The sequence below is a fragment of the Dichotomopilus funicola genome (genome assembly GCF_033296635.1).
Source record: "Dichotomopilus funicola strain CBS 141.50 unplaced genomic scaffold C8A04scaffold_2, whole genome shotgun sequence".
Lineage (NCBI taxonomy): Eukaryota > Fungi > Ascomycota > Sordariomycetes > Sordariales > Chaetomiaceae > Dichotomopilus > Dichotomopilus funicola.
Genome location: NW_026944023.1, coordinates 694,858 through 713,493, shown reverse-complemented (window position 1 = coordinate 713,493; position 18,636 = coordinate 694,858). Strand labels below are relative to the sequence as shown.

The window sequence follows — 18,636 nt, the reverse complement described above, 5'->3', positions numbered from 1 at the left end:
TCACGGGCAAGCAGGACACCCTCAAGCCGAAACGGTGGTGGCATCTATATCCGGTCCCTTCTGTTTGCTCCCCCGGATGCGGTTGCCATTGGAAAGCTCATTCCGTCTGTCGCTGTGAAGTTCCCTTTGTCCATGCAAGGCCCCGTCTCTCAACTATGCACAGCCGCGCGTCTTTGTCTTGACAAGTAGCATTATACGAATTTTGATTAGTGATTGTTAATCTAGGCTTTCTCATCCGCTTTTGTCTTATTTTTCCTCTGAACTGAACACCTTGCATTCAGTCGTTCGCTGTTGCTGTACAAATAGCCACAAGAGGAGACGACAGGCCTCTACGCTTTTGCCAACTCAACCATCCTCCCACAAGAACTGCAGCCCCGGCAGAGATAAATCATCATTTGCTTCACGCTTATACCATGGAAGGCCCTGACATCTACCTCCGCGGCGGCGCCGGACCCAATCGCGACGGGCCATACCGACCGCCTTCGACGTACTCCATCTCCAGCTCCTCTTCATCGGAAGAGTTGACCAAGCTTCGGTCCAAGCGAACCACCAAAAAGCAAACTCCGACGACAAAGAGACAGGGCCACCACCAGGCTGCTCCCAGCAGCGAGTACACGGCCGCTCCCAGGAACAGGTTCAAGCACCGTGAGAGCAAGCGGCTCGGGATCCAGGACAGCCCGCTCCGTCCCGCCCGCGCCAAACCCGTCCGCGATAAGCCAAATGCGGGTTCCGAGTGGATGACATGGGCCGCCTCAGCTGCCCGCAGCTCGGATAGCCGTGTGCGAGAACTGACCAGCGGGTCATGGCGGCCGACGAGAGCGCGGTTCGATGCGCTGTGGCCAATGGATGGCGAGGTGCCTGATGAGTGGTACGAGAAGTTGTATTCACGGCTGTTTGAAAGCGTGCGGGACTTTGCAGAGACGTATTTTGGGCATGACGATTTCCCAGACGTGGATGTGGATGGGGCCGAGGCCGAGGCCGAAGGAAAGGAGAATGAGGAGGGCGCGATCTGGTTGGAGGCAGGGCTCTCGAACATATTGCTGTCGTTTATCGGGCAGATTGCGATACAGGACAACAACACTGGTGGGTGGGATGCGCTATTGACCCAAAGGGCTCAGCGAGAGTGTCTGGTCGTCGGGGTAGTTGGGAAGGTGCTGGAGACGGCGGTTTTTGACGACCTGCTTTTCGGCGAGAGCGAACCGGGAAAGACGATGTTGGCGGCTCAGGATAAGAGCACTGTTAACGCTGAAGGTAAGCATCCCGAAGCCCTCACGCTCACCGGGCACTGGGCACCTCTTGAGCTCGAGATCAGTGACTGACCGGCGTAGGCTATCACCGCACCAACCTACGCTCCCAAAACGTCCGCACTCTCTTGGCCGGAGAAACTTTGCCTTCCAGCTTCTGGGACGCCGTGGACCAGCTTGCGCTCCAAATCACAACACTTATGCTACCCCTTCTTGAGCTCGTTGAGAACCACCTGCCGGCCCGCAAGCTACGGTCCCTACGCAGGTTTTACCAGGACTTACACATTATCGTGTCGGAAGCCGGGTATCTTTCCATTGGTATTCGCTGGTCGCGTAACATATTCCGTTTCTCACAGCCGTTCCCCGGCGAAGTGTGGAATAATGATCAAGAGCATGTTGACGACACCGTCTACAAGGCTTCAGAGGCTGCGGCTAAGAAGGCAGACTCGGCCGCGGAGCAGAAGTGGAAACTCGAACGAGCCGGCGCAAAGAAGGCCGTTTGGCGCCGTCCCTCCCGCATGGGCAAGGTCCAGGTGGTTCTTTGGCCGAAGCTTGAGCGGTTCGCGACAATCGGCAAGGTCGACCCGATGACGGGCGTTGCAGATGGTGAAAACCTCACCACAATACTCAAGTCTCAGGTGGTGTACTACCACGGATTGGCTAACCCAGAAGATGAAGGAGAAGGCGGCGATTACTCGACCTTGGATGAGTGGGTGTCGTTGGCCAAGCGAGGGGGCGCAGTGAAGCGGTGGTTTCTGGTATTGCGCTGGGCTACATCCATTTCTGTTCTGTGGTTGTTGCTGAGCGTTCTGGGGTTATACATCCCGGCCGTTGCCAACTTCCAGCATGCCATTACGGAAGAGATTGCCAAGATGTACCGCTGGTTTATCACCTCGGTATGGTCTCCGGTCGCCAGCAAGTCATCTTCTTGGGGGTTTGGCTCCAGCATCTGGAAGTGGATTGCCCGTCAGTGGGCCTCCCTAGTGAGCTTGGTATGGGGTGGTAAAAAGCAGGGTCCTGTTGAAGCGGTATCGTCTCGTTTTGGTTGGGTCACTAGCTGGTTTTGAGTTCTCCCGGTAGGCGAGCACCGGACAGCAAAACTCTAGGAGACCCCAGAGTGTCCTCTTGACTCACTTTCGGCCGCCTATTTTTGAGGTTTCCTTACATTAGGTAGTAGAACTAGCATCATAACTGTGAAATCTCGTAACTCATCAAGTGGAAGATTCGGGTGGTATTTGGAATGGTCGCATTAAGTCTGCAGGAGTATGGAATAATCTGGGGTGGCAAGTTGTTCAATAGATCCCACATGAATTGTTTGGTTTGTTTTGTTGTCCAGGTTAAATGTCATAATGTTACGTCAAGAAGCAGATTCGCTCGCGCTGCGTCCGTCCCTCTTTGAGTGTCCCCACACCGCAAATGGCCCACCAAAATTTTATCCTCCATCAACACCGAGGGCCGTCAAGGTTACCGAAACGCGCCATGCGACCAACCTGAACAAATCCCAATGTCGAGAACCACGATGCAATTAAACTAGCGCCAATCCTCTGAATACTTAATCGACCGCATGCGCTATTACAATGGACGCAGCTGCTCTTCTCAAGTCACAAGGCTGGCGGGGCAAAGGCTTCTCGCTTCATCCAACAGACAACGCGATCGGGTTATCAAAACCACTGCTCATTTCTCGCAACACAGACGGCCGCGGTATCGGGAAAAAACAGCATTACACAAGCGACCAATGGTGGCTCCACGCTTTCGACCAAAAGCTTAAGGGCCTCGATACGTCTAAGAAAGGGGTCGTGGTGCAGTCAGTAACACAGGGCAAGCTGGATACGATTGCAAGCAGCCAGCCGAATGGAAAATACTCGGGGGCTAGTGGGCTCTACGCGTCATTCGTACGGGGAGGCCTACTAGAGGGCACGCTGGAAATGAATATCACGAATGGCGAATCCACAGATGCGACACCCACCACATCGGACGATAGCGAAGGGTCTGTCCCAAAGCAAAAGAGGAGAGGCGAATCCAGGGCGGAAAAACAAGCACGACGAGAGGCCAGGAGGTTACGCAAGGCGGCCAAACTCGCTAGAAAGGCTGCCAAGGCCAAGGCAGCGCAAAAGGTTATAAAGAAGGCCAAAACAAAAGAGTCGGAAAAGGCAATGAAAGCGGGCGAAACAAGGGAGGAAAGACGAGCCAGGAGGGCGGCGAGGAGAGCACGCAAAGAAATGAAAAGGAGGAAAGGGGACGCAGCGCAAAATTCAGATCAGGGGTGAAGCAGTTGAATCGAGAACATTTCGGTTGTATTGCTCCACCCCACGAGACGAGGTGCGCCAGGCATTCGCCCAGTTGCCGAACAGGCTCCCTCGAGGACCTCGATGAACACCGCATCCGAAAGTGCGGGCCAGCCACGGGGCCCCGGGGTGACAGGAAGAGAGTTGGAACTCCGTCTCCGGCTCTACAGCGAGTTCCTAGCCCAGACATCAGGGCTCCTTGGGGACCTTTCCGGGCTTATTCGATAACAACCAGGGCCGGCGGTCCCAAAACTCGTCCTTGATAATGTCAAGATGCTCCACCACAATTCGAGCCTTTGCTCTTCTCTTCTTGTCGTTTTCCGTCTGTGTCTTTGATTGCGGAACCGGCTCTGCTAAGTTATCCGCCTCTGTTGCCGTGTCATGTGTTCCAGGTTCCACCAACTCATACTAAACTCCCTGTTCAGCATGACGGCAAATGTGTTGGAATAGGCCATAGAATAGATTACTTACGTCCCGGAAAACAACGCTTCCTTTCTTATACATCTCGGGTTCGTTGTTGTAATTAATCCCAAATCTTGAAAATAAAATCTCGTTCTTGTCTGCAGCATACGTCCCCTGGGGAAAGCAGCAAATATCAGTATTCTTGATCTCAATGGGATACATTCCAATAGACCTGACCTTCAGGGCATTTTCAGCCTCTGTAGCATGCACGCCCCCTAACTGGATGAGAGCCCAGAATGTTGTATTGTAGAGATTGTTGATGTGGCCTACAAGTCAGATCAAAGTACAACACAATGCCATAGTAGACTTACAATCAACCTGCCGCCAGCTCATGTAGTCACGTAGGTTTGTAACTGTTGGATAACACACGGCCCGGCCATCGAAGCTCGGTAAGGGGGGAGACAGAGGCGTTTCCGGAAAGTGGGTAGACCAGAGATGGACATAATACGCAGTGAAGGTGGAAACTATTGTCGAAACCAATTTACTGTGGCCGGTTAGCCAGAAAATAAACAACCCACAATGAATGGATATCATACCTCGAGCGACGCTCGAAAAGACTGCAGGTCTTATGGAAGACAAAGCTAAATGGCGTGTTAATGACACGATTTTGCGGACATCTCGTGAAACAGAGACATGCCTGTACTCATCGCTCACGCCATATGCGATGGTGATGTCTGGGAGCTCAGCCATCACAGCCCTCGCTGCAGCATTCATGAGCTCAAGGGCTCGTTTGTCGTTTGGTTTCTCAAACCCATATTTAGTCGAGAACCTTACTCGAATTTAGAAACGTCTAACAGTAGGTTTAGCATGGGTCATCCAAGACCTACTTTGTAAACCCTCGTCCATCAATCCTGACCACCACCCACGTGTTTGGTAGGAGATTGTCAGATTGCTCGAAGTTTTTGACGTATTCGAACCTTTGGAACGTTGACTATCATTAGTCATAGTTATGGGAGTCAAAATTTGGTGTTCTTCATACTTTGAGTTCGCCATACTTCAATCCTCTAGCCTTGCCTTAGAGCATGTGGGACGAACCACCTGTTTGAAGACTGGCGTGCCTGTTGAGGTCGGGAGAAAACCAGCCGACCGAGCACCCCGCAGGCCCACATGCCACATGGGGGGTGGTGGGGGTTGCTGTGATCGGGCGCGCAAGGCGCGACAACCCCTGTCAATCTGGAATAAAACCAAGCACCATTTCGCAGCCTTGCATTTCCCCAAATCTCCCAGTCCCGTAAGTACCTACTATGTAATTTCGCAGCGATAACTACATTCGCCCAACTCAGTTCCATTCAGCGCGGCGATGAATCTGTTACTTTCCGATGATTATCTTCTTCAGGATTACCCCGAAAATATTACCAATACAATCCGGTCGGGGCATTCGACATGCGTCCGATTCAACCGAAGAGGCGACTTTCTTGCCTCAGGGCGCGTTGATGGCACCGTTGTCATCTGGGACTTGGAGACGATGGGCGTGGCTCGTAAACTGAGAGGCCATTCAAAAAATATCACATCTTTAAGTTGGTCTCGGTGCGGGCGTTATCTGCTCTCAGCGTGCCAAGGGTGGAAAGCCATACTCTGGGATCTTCAGGATGGTAAACGCCTTCGCGAGGTTCGCTTTCGCGCCCCGGTCTATGGGGCCGAGCTGCACCCCTGGAATCAGTTTGTCCGCCGAGTTCCTTGTGCTATGTCTCTTTGTAGGCTAACCTAGAATAGCCTCGAGTTTGCTGCAGCTCTCTTCGAGGACCAACCGATGCTTATCGACATCGCCGACCCCGCCGACGTCCGGTACATCCTACCCTCCGTACAGAAACGACCCAACACAGAAACCGACGCGAACTTGAGAGAGAAGCAGGCGAAGGAAGATGCTAAGCACATGACGACGGCCATTGTTTACACTGCGACCGGTGATCATCTTTTGGCTGGGACGACAAAAGGTCGCCTCAACATCCTTGATGCTCGAACGAGAGAGATTATCTACTCTGAGAAGATAGCCAGTGGTATCATCACAACGCTACGATTGACCGAGTCTGGCAAGGAGCTGCTTGTCAATGCTCAGGATCGGATAATACGGACCTTCATTGTCCCCAATCTCTCCGCCGTAGACCTCGATCCGGACACGATACAAATACCCCTCGAGCATAAGTTTCAGGATGTAGTCAACAGATTGTCATGGAACCACGTCGCGTTTAGCTCCACCGGGGAGTACGTAGCAGCGTCGACCTATAACAACCATGAACTATACATCTGGGAACGGGGGCATGGTAGCTTGGTGCGTATGTTGGAAGGCCCGAAAGAGGAACAGGGGGTCATCGAATGGCACCCACACCGCGCTCTACTTGCGGCGTGTGGTTTGGAAACTGGTCGGATCAATATTTGGTCCGTCACCAGTCCGCAGCGATGGTCAGCTCTGGCGCCCGACTTTGTTGAAGTGGAGGAGAACGTGGAGTACATAGAAAAGGAAGACGAGTTTGACATCCACCCTCATGAGGAGATACAAAAGCGGCGGCTTGATCAAGAAGATGAGGACGTCGATGTCCTGACTGTGGCAGATGGGGGCGGGCTGGGAAGTGACGTGGGGGCTTTTCGGATGCCTATATTGTTTAATCTGGGAGAGTCAGACAGCGAGGAAGAATTTGTGAACGTAGGGCTTGGGACACTGCGAAGGAAGAGTCCCGGGGACCAGGATGAAGGTGACATGACCGGCGAAGAAAAGGGCCTTGGAAAAAAAACAAGCGGGGCAGGCCGAGGACGTGGGAGAAGAAAATAAGGTAACGAAAGTCGTCTCTAATTTCTTAATCTTCCATGGGGTGGTCGCATGAGCCTTTGCTGCTCGGGCATGTGGCACATATCGTGGAGTTGAAACCCTGAACGGCTAGGTAGGCCGATAGACCCAGTTCTATTAGCTACTATTCTTTCAAACCCGAACTCTAGTTTGACAGCTAGACCGTCATAACAACATACCTTGACTCACATGTGCGGGCCGGAGCCGTAATGACTTAACCTTGGAGCTCCCCCAGTGATACTGGGCGCCCAGCCCCGCAAGAATACATACCTAAAGTGAAGTCTGTCCAGAATTTGCCCTCCAAAGATTGACGAGGCCAACTCAAACACAGTAACACCTACATTCCCTGCCTCCCAAAACCCTCGCCCTCAAGAAACACATCCTCGCCCAATTGTCTCGAGCCCTTCAATCATACCTTCCGGCGGAGCCCGTATCTTATCGAGGCGCCTGTCAAGGGCTCAGGCCTAGGGCCATGCTCTTGTAAAAAAAGGCCTTGGTCATGAGCAGTAGTGTTGGATGGCCGAGTTGGACCTCTTCCGAGGCAGGCTCCCGCCCTCCGGGATCAGCGGCCTAGACCACAAAGGCCCACAAAGGTGCCCAGCGTGGATGATCGTCGCCGTAGGCTCGCGGTGCTAGGACCAACACACGGCATGAACTCCGGGCAATGAACAGCGCGCGGGGGACGGGAGCCTTGCACGTTGCCCACGTCATCCTGGCTGGTCTGACCATTGTAGACTCGCTAGTCGGCTGCCGGTTTTCAGCTGGAGAGGGCGAGTCTGTTCCCCGGGAAGCAGGGGCTGGCTGAGAGAGGAAATTTGTGTGTGTATAAACCCCCCCTTCCACAGCCTAAAGAGTCAGAGAGTTGTTCATCAATCCCAGTCATTATCAACCACAACATCAACACACACTCCCGAATAACCGCAACCATGCAGTCGACCGTCCTTATTTTGCTCGTTGGTATGGCAGCTTCCACATCCGCCGCAGCCCTGACCCCGAAGTCCACAAGCTATGCGTTTAAACTCGTCGCGAAGGAGGATGCGGGCTCGCCGTTTGACGGGCAGGAGGTCACTGCGAGCCAGAACAAGCTGTGGCTGTCGCAACCCATGGAAAAGCAAGACACAGATTGCGGAAGCGGGCCGGTGGACAAGGCACCGGCTACACTGTTTCTCCAAGACGACGAGCTGTTCCTCTTCGGCGGCGAGGGTAAATCCCATCAGCAGTTGGCCGCCAATGTGTCTGGAAAGGGTAATTATATTCTTTTCATTTTTTGATCTTTTTCTATTCACTTTTTCTTCAGCTTGCCCGTTACTAGTATCTTGAAGGTGAAAAACAAGCATGGTTTTAGTGATGAATATCTAGAGCACGAGAGCCTGAAGTACTTCAACAATACCAAAGACGGACCCGGGCAAGACTTCGAGACTAAGGGCTGGTCTTTGAAACCGGACAACCAGGACGAATACCTATCCTTCAACGAAGCTGTCATGCTGGCCTGCCCAGCATCCGACGATTCGTTTACGGTAGGCGTGTATCAGGACTATGACCGAGGCTGTTTTGAGCTTAAAGCTCGAGTCGAATACAACTACCAGCCGGTATCGTGCAAGTATAGCGGGAACTAGGCAAAGGAGGACTCCCCAAAGACCTTGGAGCGCCCTTCTTAGAGGTGTCGTTGGTGAGGCTGAAATACCCGGGGTACAGGAAGGTTGGTTACCAGGTGAAGGGTGGGTTGGATAGGGAGATTGTGGGTAGGGCAAGGGGGCTTCGGCGGTGAGAAGTTGGGCACTCGTGAAGCATCCAAACGCGTAATGTTAATGTTATCAGGTAGTTAACCAGAGCCAAACAAAACCGATCAGACCCTACACTAGTTAAGCCCGCCACTGACAGGCGACTCGGTAGTTACGTGTGAGACACCACTAGCGTTCAGCTGACCCCCGGCAGGCTCAAGTGAGACAAAATTTTTGACTTCCAGCACGGTATCTCAGTCAGTTGTCTCGATTAGGCTCAGCGTCTCATGCCGATCAGTTGGTGTTTCGCTCGGGCGCAGAGGGAGGGGGGGTGTCACTCTGGTATTTGGACAACAGCCCATCTTCGGAACTTCGAGACATGTCCATCAACCTCAGCACCAACAATATCATCAATATCATTTACCACGTGCTCTCCAATCCGCCAACCAAACCGAAACGAAGAATATAAAACAGGTACCATGCAGCTGACCACGCTCACTTTCCTCGCCAGCACCGTGGCTGCCGTGTCCGCCGCGGCCCTGACCCCCGAGCCCGAACCCGAGCTCAAGAAGTTTAGTCTCACTCCGGTGCGAGAGGACACGCCTATCCACAAAGCGCTCCTCAGAGCGAGCAAGGGCAGGTTGTGGTAATCTCTGCCCAAAGAAAAGCAGGATGCTCAGTGCGACGGGGAATTCTAGCGGACCACGTTTTTTCTTATAGATGATGAGCTGTTCCTGGACGGCGGCGATCATAACTCCCATCAGCAGATGTATACCAATAGTGCCAAATATAGTCAGTTTCCTAGTTGTTTTTTTTTCCCACGAGTTTACCTTTCTTTCCTCATCCTAGTATATATAAAAGTGTAAAGTACCTAGAAAAGGATATTCTTTATTGGCAGAAGTTTAAGGCCGGGGTACCCTAGACTACTTCAATAACACATCCGACGGCGAGACTTCGCGCTAGCAGGCAAAAGACCCACACTTGTCGTTCTGTGACTAAGACTTCTTGGCCTGCTCAGAGGATGACGGCTCATATTCGGTGTCCCTATACGTTGGCAACCCCAGCCAGGACGGCCGCAAACTATGCATCCCTTTCCAGGCCGAGGTTACCGATGAGCCTACGCCGGTGTCCTGCAAGTACACCGAGCAGTAGGTCGAGGAAGCCAACTTGATGGGGGGAAGGGTTCTCTACTTGGAGGTGCAGGTATAGTTGATGGGGATTGAGATAACGGGGTTGAATGTTGGTGGTGTTATGTCGAGGGCGAACTGGTGGAGGGTAGAGTTGGATGGTATGACTTCACGGGTAAGATAATGGATTCCGACGGCTAGGAGCTGGGCGCCTAGACAGCATTCGAAGACCTGACGTTGGGGTAGTTGGTTCAATGTGATTCAAGATCCTGGCGTTTTGATAGTTGTTCCCATACTGGCGTTTACCTACCTACCTAATTGGCCTACGGTCGGGCAGCCTCTGGCTAGCGATCACGATGTACCGCCAGGGAGCTCAGTCAGCCTCAAGGTCAGGTAATGAACTCTAACTTGAAAAAGTATACGCGTGAGGTAGTTGAGGGTCAGGGTTGACAGGGAATATGCGGGTTGATGATTACTAGCATTCAAGTACCTAATCAAGTTCAATGCGACCCAAGTTCCCTTTTTTCTTCTGACAACAGGCTTCAACTTGTATCACGCTCGCGTGATCTCACTGTTTGTGGCGGTGGGTGAAGGTCCTTCCGGCTTTTCGTTGGTGGTGATTCGTGCGACTTCTGAAGGTGGGAAAATCAGGTATGTAATCAAGGCATGTAATTACAATAGGTAGTTGTAGACATTGACGCCATAGTACACGACTCTCGCACTTTTTTGGTTACATCCATTACTCGAAATGACGCTGAGCGCTCCAAAGCGGACTGGGTGAGTGGAGCAGTGTGTTCATTTTGGTTGGGTTGCAATCCTTGTGCAAACGGCTGCAGGTGAGTGCAATGAGGTGTTCGGTTCATTACTTCAGAAGAATGTAAGATGAATAAAGGTAGCAGCGGGAAGGTCTTGCGGGTTAGTTATCATTGTTGTTTCATTGAATGACCGACTCAAGAAAGTTACGGTACGTGCACGGGCGCGTTGCACGGAAGGGTTCCACTCAAGGTTCATGAGCCCCACTTAAACTAGACTCTCGGTCAGCAGCCGCCTTTGCCTCTCTCCCGCGTTGCTTTGTCAAGTCGAACTTTTCTGAGGGATGCCATCCTCGCTTCTCCGAAACATTCATTCAACGACTTTCCACCGCCATCACGAATCGCGCCCAACAACCGCGAGTTCCTGTCGCCCATTGCCCCACGACAGAAAATCGAGTGCGCGATTGCAAGTCCCGATCAAGACGTTGTTTTCTTAATTCCAGCGACGGTGAAAACAACGGGCTCTTGACGTCGCTCCTTCAGGCCGCTGGCCTGGAAAGCGTTGCGGAGGAGGTTGAAAACAGCACCGCGGAAAGGGCCATCTCGCGTCGGTTTTCGCGCCAGGAAACCATCTACCCATTGCGCAATAACCTTCCTTTCTCATTTCAACGAGCAGGTTTCCTACGACAGGCTCTTTGCGCGTGTTTTAGAATCGCGACATTCCCTTGACCGCGTCACCGGCATTCCACCAACTGTTCATTTCAACAACCTTACCTTTCCAATCGAACTTTTCATCAATTTCGGCATCGAACCGACGTCAACATGGCGAACCTCATCTTCGCGCATTCGAGCGCGCCGATCCAAACGATCAGGGAAATCCAGTTTGGACTCCTGTCTCCGGAGGAAATCAAGGGAATGAGCGTTTGCCATATCCTTTACCCAGAGACCATGGACGAAAGCCGCACAAAGCCTCGCGATGGTGGCCTCAACGATCCCCTTCTCGGTTCCGTAGACCGACAGTTCAAATGCAAAACCTGCACAGAAAACATGACCGAATGTCCCGGTCACTTCGGCCACATTGAGCTTGCTCGGCCTGTTTTCCACCCTGGTTTCATCAGGCGCACAAAGAAGTTGCTCGAGATGGTCTGCCACAACTGTAGCAAGGTGTTGGCTGATCGAGTTAGTGCACCCTGCTTGATTAAGCAGTCTTTGTGTGGCTGATGCTGACATTCTTTCCCAGTCTGATCCGCAATATGCTTCGGCCATGAAGATTAGAGACCCGAAAGTCCGGTTCAAGCGAGTTTGGGACATTTGCAAGAGCAAGAAACGCTGCGAGAACGAGGCCCCCAAACAAGAGGGAGCCGACGGCGAGTTCAACCCGAACGGCGGTCCCGGAGAACGGCCTGTCGAGGGCCATGGAGGGTGCGGCAACGTCCAGCCCGTCATTCGCCAGCAAGCACTCACTTTGTGGGGAAGTGTCGAGATTAAAGATGAGGACGGGATCAAGAACAAGGAGAAGAAGGTCATTACGCCAGAAGCCGCGCTCAACATCTTTCGACGCATGTCCGACGATGAGATGATCGATATCGGCCTTAACATCTCCCAAGCCCGTCCCGAGTGGATGATCATCACCGTCCTCCCCGTCCCGCCCCCTCCTGTCCGTCCTAGCATCTCTATGGACGGTACCGGAACTGGCCTGCGAAACGAAGATGATTTGACCTACAAGCTAGGTGATATCATTCGCGCCAACGGAAACGTGCGGCAGGCTATTTCTGAGGGTTCCCCGCAGCACATCATCACGGACTTCGAGAACCTTCTTCAATACCACGTCGCCACCTACATGGATAACGATATCGCCGGCCAACCTCAGGCCTTGCAAAAGAGTGGTCGTCCTGTCAAGGCTATTCGCGCTCGCTTGAAGGGCAAGGAGGGTCGACTTCGAGGTAACTTGATGGGAAAGCGCGTGGACTTCTCGGCCCGTACTGTTATCACCGGTGATGCCAACATTTCGTTGGACGAAGTTGGTGTGCCGCGCAGCATTGCCCGGACGCTGACGTACCCTGAAACCGTCACGCCTTACAACATCGCGAAACTCACCAAGTACGTTCAAAACGGGCCGAACGAGCACCCTGGCGCCAGATTTGTCGTTCGCTCTGACGGCACTCGTCTTGATCTTCGCCACTCTCGGCGGGCCACGGGTATCCAGCTTGAATATGGCTGGAAGGTCGAGCGTCACCTGATGGATGGAGATTTCATCATCTTCAACCGTCAACCTTCGCTCCACAAGGAGTCCATGATGGGTCACAGGGTTCGGGTCATGCCATATTCCACGTTTCGACTGAACTTGTCCGTCACCTCGCCTTACAACGCCGATTTTGATGGCGACGAAATGAATTTGCATGTTCCTCAAACGGAGGAGACTCGTGCTGAGGTGAAAGAACTTTGCATGGTTCCCTTGAACATCGTTTCGCCGCAGAGAAACGGCCCTCTGATGGGTATTGTCCAGGACACTTTGGCCGGTGTGTACAAGCTTTGTCGGCGTGACGTGTTCCTCACCAAGGAGGAGGTGATGAACACCATGCTCTGGGTTCCTGACTGGGATGGTATTATCCCACTTCCGGCCATCTTCAAGCCTCGCCCTCGGTGGACTGGCAAGCAGATCATCAGTATGATCATCCCCAAGATCATCAACATCCACATGAACTCGGAACAACCAGATAGGGACCATCCGTTCAAGGACGACGGTCTTCTCATCCAGCAGGGTGAGCTGGTGTTCGGGCTTCTGTTGAAGAAGAGCGTTGGCGCTTCTGGGGGCGGCATTGTTCATTTGTGCTACAATGAACTTGGTCCTCAAGGCGCCATGGATTTCCTGAACGGCTGCCAGCGGGTGGTCAACTACTGGTTGTTGCATAATGGACACAGCATCGGTATCGGCGATACGATCCCCGACACAACCACCATTGAAATGGTCCAAAAACATATCAACGACGAGAAGGAGGAAGTCCGCCGGCTGACCCAGCAAGCTACCGACAACGAGCTTGAGCGTCTCCCCGGTATGAGCATCCGAGAGACCTTTGAAAATAAGGTCTCAACTGCCCTTAACAAGGCTCGTGACAAGGCTGGTACTTCCACCGAGAAGAGTTTGAAGGATTTGAACAATGCGGCCACAATGGCTCGTTCCGGGTCCAAGGGTTCCTCGATCAACATTTCTCAAATGACTGCGTTGGTCGGTCAACAGATTGTGGAAGGCAAGCGCATCCCATTCGGCTTCAAGTATCGGACGCTCCCACATTTCACCAAGGATGATTACTCTCCCGAGGCCCGTGGCTTCGTTGAGAACTCGTATCTCCGTGGCCTGACGCCTTCGGAATTCTTCTTCCACGCCATGGCTGGTAGAGAGGGTTTGATCGATACTGCAGTCAAGACAGCTGAGACGGGTTATATCCAGCGACGACTTGTCAAGGCTCTCGAGGATGCTGAAGCGCGCTACGACGGGACGGTGCGGAACTCCCTCGGCGACATCATTCAGTTTGTCTACGGTGAAGATGGCTTGGATGGTATGGCCATCGAGAGACAGCGGGTGGATCACATGAACATTGCAACCACCAGCTTTGATAAGCGATTCCGCCTGGACGTCATGGACGAGACGGCTTCCAGCACCGCCCTCGAATCGTTAGAGTACGGAAGGGAAATGGCCAGTGACCCCGCTGTGCAAGAGCTTTTGGATCAGGAGTATGATCAGCTCGTCGCCGATCGCAAGCTCGTGCGGGAAATCCAGCGGCGCAAGCTGGCCGAGGATAACATGCAACTTCCTCTCAACATCGCTCGTATCATCGAGACGGCAAAGAAGCTCTTCAAAGTCGACGACTCCCATCGTAGCGACCTCACCCCTAGCGACGTGGTCCCCGCCGTTCAGGCGTTGCTTGACCGGATGGTTATCGTCCGTGGGCAAGATTCAATCTCGAAGGAGGCCGACTACAATTCCACAATCTTGTTCAAGATCCAGCTGCGATCACGACTGGCGTACAAGCGCCTGGCCGTCGAACAGAAGCTCACCAAACTAGCGTTCGAGCACGTGCTTGGCGAGTTGGAGAACCGGTGGTCCAGATCAATGGTGGCTCCTGGCGAAATGGTTGGTGTGCTCGCCGCCCAGTCCATTGGAGAACCAGCCACGCAGATGACACTGAACACCTTCCATTTTGCCGGTGTGTCGTCTAAGAACGTTACACTCGGTGTGCCTCGTCTCAAGGAAATTCTGAACGTTGCGAAGGATATCAAAACGCCATCCATGGTTGTCTACCTCGACGCCAAGAACGCAACCCAAGAGGATGCCAAGAGGATGCGCAGTGCCGTTGAGCACACGACCCTCCGTTCCGTCACAGCCGTCACGGAGATTTACTACGACCCAGATGTCACATTCACCACCATTCCGGAGGATTTCGACATGGTTGAATCCTACTTCTTGATTCCGGACTCGTCTGACCAGGATTCCATCGAGAACCAATCCCGCTGGCTCCTCAGATTGACCCTTGACCGGCAGAAGATGCTTGACAAAGGCCTCCGTGTGGAGGATGTTGCGCAACGCATCAAGGACGAGTATAAGAAGGATGTTGCTGTCATTTTCAGTGACAATAATGCCGAGGAGATGGTCATCCGCATCCGTGTCATTCGTCAGGAAGATGACAAAGATGATGACGGAAACAAGATCATTGAGGACGATGTGATGTTGAAGCGTTTAGAGACTCACCTCCTCGACAACTGCATCTTGCGCGGTGTGCCCGGCATTGAGCGTGCCTTCTTGAACAAGGGAGTGAAGCTGGTGGAACGGGCCGATGGTTCTCAGGTGGCCAACAAGGACACGCCAGAATGCATGGAGTGGTATTTGGACACCCAAGGCACATCTTTGAGAGATGTTTTGACAATTGACGGCGTCGACACCAAGCGGACTTACACCAACGACTTGTACCAGATCGTTGATGTGCTTGGCATCGAGGCAGCCCGGTCGGCTCTGATGCAGGAGTTGACTCAGGTGCTCGCGTTTGGTGGTTCGTACGTCAACCACCGTCACTTGGCATTGCTTGTGGATGTCATGACCTACCGCGGTAGTATTGCTGCCGTCACGCGTCATGGTATCAACCGTGCCGACACCGGTGCTCTGATGCGCTGTTCCTTCGAAGAGACGGTTGAGATTCTGTTGGAGGCTGCTGCCGTCGGTGAACTCGACGACTGCCAGGGTATCTCGGAGAACGTCATGCTAGGCCAGATGGCTCCTATGGGCACCGGCCATTTTGATGTCCTTCTCGACCCTAAGATGCTCGAGACGGTTATCTCAGACAATTCTCGCATGGGTCTCATGCCAGGCATGACGATCAAAGGCACCCAACTCGAGGGTGCTGCCACACCTTACGACACTGGTTCGCCGATGGCAGACAGTGGGTTCCTTGGCAGCTTCTCGCCAACTATGGGCAACTTCTCGCCCATCCAGGGTGCGGGCTCGGACAGCCCCAGTGGTTTTGGGACGGAGTACGGCGGAGGTTTTGGCAGCAACGTGGGTGCTTATGCGACAAGCCCGCGTGCCACCAGCCCCTTCTCCACATCCCCGACGTCGCCTTTTGGCTACTCGCCGTCAGCTCCGGCTGGGTACTCTCCCACCTCGCCTCTCCTCGACGCCGGTGGTCGTTATGCTTCCAGCCCACAGTTCAGCCCGTCTTCCCCATCCTTCTCGCCGACCTCGCCCATGCTGCGGCCCGGTAGTCCGACAAGCCCTAACTATAGCCCCACGTCACCAAGCTATTCGCCGGCTTCACCCGCCGCGACCAGACACTACTCTCCGACTTCGCCGCAGCAGTTCAACTCCCCCACGTCACCCTCTTACTCCCCCACCAGCCCGAGCTACAGCCCTGCCTCGCCGAACTTCCAATCTACCTCCCCCTCGTACTCGCCGGCTTCTCCGACTTGGTCACCCACCTCACCGGACGCCTACTCACCGACCAGCCCGTCGTTCCATCGGTCTCCTGGACAGCAGATGTCGCCGACTAGCCCGGGCTACTCGCCGACGTCGCCTTCATTCTCTCCGCGGACCCCAGCCCGCGGTCCTTCTGGAGGAAACGGTGACCAATAGTAAGTTGCGTTCCGTGAACCGGGGAATACCATGTCTTATTAACACCACGTTCTTGCAGCTCACCCACCTCCCCGACGAATGATTGATCCGAATTACACGGAGTCTGGTAACATGGATGATAGGGCCACAGGTTGGCTTGGGCCCGATGCGAAAGCATCTTTGCCTTTTCCTTTTCATTCGGGGTTACGTAGCTGGAGCGGGTCTGCTCCTTCCCCCCATCCTCGCGTTATATTTTTCGGTTGTCTCATGGCTTGGTTGAGCCAAAGAATCACGGGGTCTTTTTTTTTTTTTAGCAAAAAGGGGTGCATACCGCGCGTTTCATCCTTCTCCGATGCCAAAAAGATTGGGACCGCGCCGGATCTGAAAGTTTTCTTTTTTTCCGCTTTTCCATTTTCTACTCGTGTCTCAGCATGGGATAGAGGCGACAGGCACGCTACCGGCACCAGATTGGTTTTAGCCACCTAACCCACTACGGCAAGACAAGAGGGGAGAAGCTCAACTTTTGCCATCACAAGTTTGATTTGGGAGAGAGGTCAGGTATGTGGATGAGACTACGAAAAGAGAAAAAGAGTACATGATGGTAATGGGCAGAAAACGGGGAGGAAGGAAAGAGGAAAGGCGGGCAGCTGTGTAATGATTTGTATAGTACCCACACTGCAATACAAGAAGCAAGCATTAGCAACCATGTGTCGCCGTCAGGTCCGTTTTACCTTCACACATACATCTGCTAGACTCATCGGCGGAATGGGAGTTGGGAAAAGCCGAACTGACACATGCCTACCTGTTTGCCGACTCGGACGGGGCGCCTGGAAGATTTTTCCGCCGACCTGCAATCATCTTATCTTTTTAACAAGTACATACCGAGCTAGTTCAAAAGTATCAACCCAATCTTTTGACCCCCATGGGCGCCGAAAGCTCCGGCGTCGGGCATTCCTTGGCCGTGGGGCGGAACCTGCACAAAGGAGGCTGTTGTTGCCTAGCTTTTTGACGGGACGGGATGGGACGCCCGAGGAATGGGAATGGGGTAGAAAGGGGGTGCAGAAAACGCATTGTGTTCAAAGGGGTAAGACAATCTCGGGCAAAAGCTGAACGAACACCAACACTCGGTGGTGATCACCATTGTGATCCATGGCGCCCAGAGTGGAACTTGGAAAGAGCAAGTACACACAAGTAGCGCAGTTCAAAGGTACATTCACGCAGACACGGGCGGGTCAGGGGCATACCGGATGCCTGCGGATCGCTCGCATGTCACTGTTGGCTCCTTCATGGCAAGGATGGTGGTGGTTAGTCCTGCGATCACCTAGTTGAGAGGTGTTCTTGAGGCAGACCGGGAGACGACAGCGTCAGAGTGGGGCGCGGGAAAGGTGGAAAGGTGGAAAGGGGCCGTGAACAGCAAGCATCAGTGCAAGTAGGAGACCGAGGCGAAGTTATCCCCATTTGAGAATCAGTGTTTTGATTGGCGGTTTCCGCCTTGTGAATCATTCTTCTGTGATTGGGACGGGAGATGTACGTAAAATCGGCTCCTTGCGCGTGATATGATGGCAACCCCCGGACACTTCACCGAGTTTCGTGCATGAAACTGCAGGACTTGGCGCATATGTGGTCTGGTCGGCGATTCCTGGGGACTTTTTCGATCGACCGGCCGAATTCTGACGACTTGGAGAGATGATAGGCGATATCCCGAGCTAAGAGGCCACTGGGGCGAAGAATAGGAGACGATCCAAGCATGCGAGTCCGGAGAAGGGGACTCAGCCTTGGGACGTTGTTACGGCGGTCGCATCGATGGCGGCCTAGTTTCCTGGTCACAGCCTCAACCCTCATTCCAGAATCGTGAAGAAGCCGGCGGCCAACAGGGATAAGACAATTTCCCCTGACATCCCAGGATACCGCCGCAGGTATGCAATGATTTTCTCCCTCTCTTCGCGTTTCTTTCAAGTGAAGTGAGGCAGGAGCGTTTTCGTAAAAAGTTCAGAGGTCCAGCCGGCTGGGATGGAACCCCGCGCTTAGCGGCGGATCCGCTAAAGCCACACCAGTGTTCGCTATAACACGGCGGGACCACCAATGATTTTCCCCCAACCCCTAGTCGTGCACGAGCCAGGTTACCAGATTCCTGGGACCACATGAAGAGAGTCCATGTCTCGT

General features: G+C 53.3%; 6 protein-coding genes across 6 annotated transcripts; 5 read left to right on the top strand and 1 right to left on the bottom strand.

Moving 5' to 3' along the window:
- Nucleotides 1–413: 413 nt before the first annotated feature.
- On the top strand, nt 414–2,311 carry C8A04DRAFT_24340 (uncharacterized protein; the record flags this gene model as incomplete). Its single annotated transcript, XM_062779098.1, has 2 exons — nt 414–1,251; nt 1,329–2,311. The coding sequence occupies 2 exons, from the start codon at nt 414–416 to the stop codon at nt 2,309–2,311; spliced, it is 1,821 nt and encodes a 606-aa protein (XP_062641158.1).
- A 1,407-nt stretch (nt 2,312–3,718) lies between these two features.
- On the bottom strand, nt 3,719–4,984 carry C8A04DRAFT_33895 (Thg1 C terminal domain-containing protein; the record flags this gene model as incomplete). Its single annotated transcript, XM_062782645.1, has 8 exons — nt 3,719–3,937; nt 4,001–4,105; nt 4,169–4,257; nt 4,303–4,475; nt 4,528–4,572; nt 4,629–4,760; nt 4,819–4,908; nt 4,971–4,984. The coding sequence occupies 8 exons, from the start codon at nt 4,982–4,984 to the stop codon at nt 3,719–3,721; spliced, it is 867 nt and encodes a 288-aa protein (XP_062641157.1).
- Nucleotides 4,985–5,291: 307 nt separating this feature from the next.
- On the top strand, nt 5,292–6,758 carry C8A04DRAFT_33894 (SWD1-like protein; the record flags this gene model as incomplete). The annotated part of the gene is made up of 2 exons (XM_062782644.1): nt 5,292–5,650; nt 5,705–6,758. 2 exons carry the CDS (start codon nt 5,292–5,294, stop codon nt 6,756–6,758), a joined length of 1,413 nt encoding a protein of 470 aa, XP_062641156.1.
- Nucleotides 6,759–7,699: 941 nt separating this feature from the next.
- C8A04DRAFT_24338 (uncharacterized protein) lies at nt 7,700–8,389 on the top strand (the record flags this gene model as incomplete). The annotated part of the gene is made up of 2 exons (XM_062779097.1): nt 7,700–8,018; nt 8,133–8,389. 2 exons carry the CDS (start codon nt 7,700–7,702, stop codon nt 8,387–8,389), a joined length of 576 nt encoding a protein of 191 aa, XP_062641155.1.
- A 584-nt stretch (nt 8,390–8,973) lies between these two features.
- C8A04DRAFT_24337 (uncharacterized protein) lies at nt 8,974–9,646 on the top strand (the record flags this gene model as incomplete). The annotated part of the gene is made up of 3 exons (XM_062779096.1): nt 8,974–9,130; nt 9,215–9,286; nt 9,513–9,646. 3 exons carry the CDS (start codon nt 8,974–8,976, stop codon nt 9,644–9,646), a joined length of 363 nt encoding a protein of 120 aa, XP_062641154.1.
- Nucleotides 9,647–11,195: 1,549 nt separating this feature from the next.
- Nucleotides 11,196–16,580, top strand: C8A04DRAFT_8870 (DNA-directed RNA polymerase II subunit RPB1; the record flags this gene model as incomplete). Its single annotated transcript, XM_062785273.1, has 3 exons — nt 11,196–11,552; nt 11,614–16,493; nt 16,553–16,580. 3 exons carry the CDS (start codon nt 11,196–11,198, stop codon nt 16,578–16,580), a joined length of 5,265 nt encoding a protein of 1,754 aa, XP_062641153.1.
- Nucleotides 16,581–18,636: the final 2,056 nt, after the last annotated feature.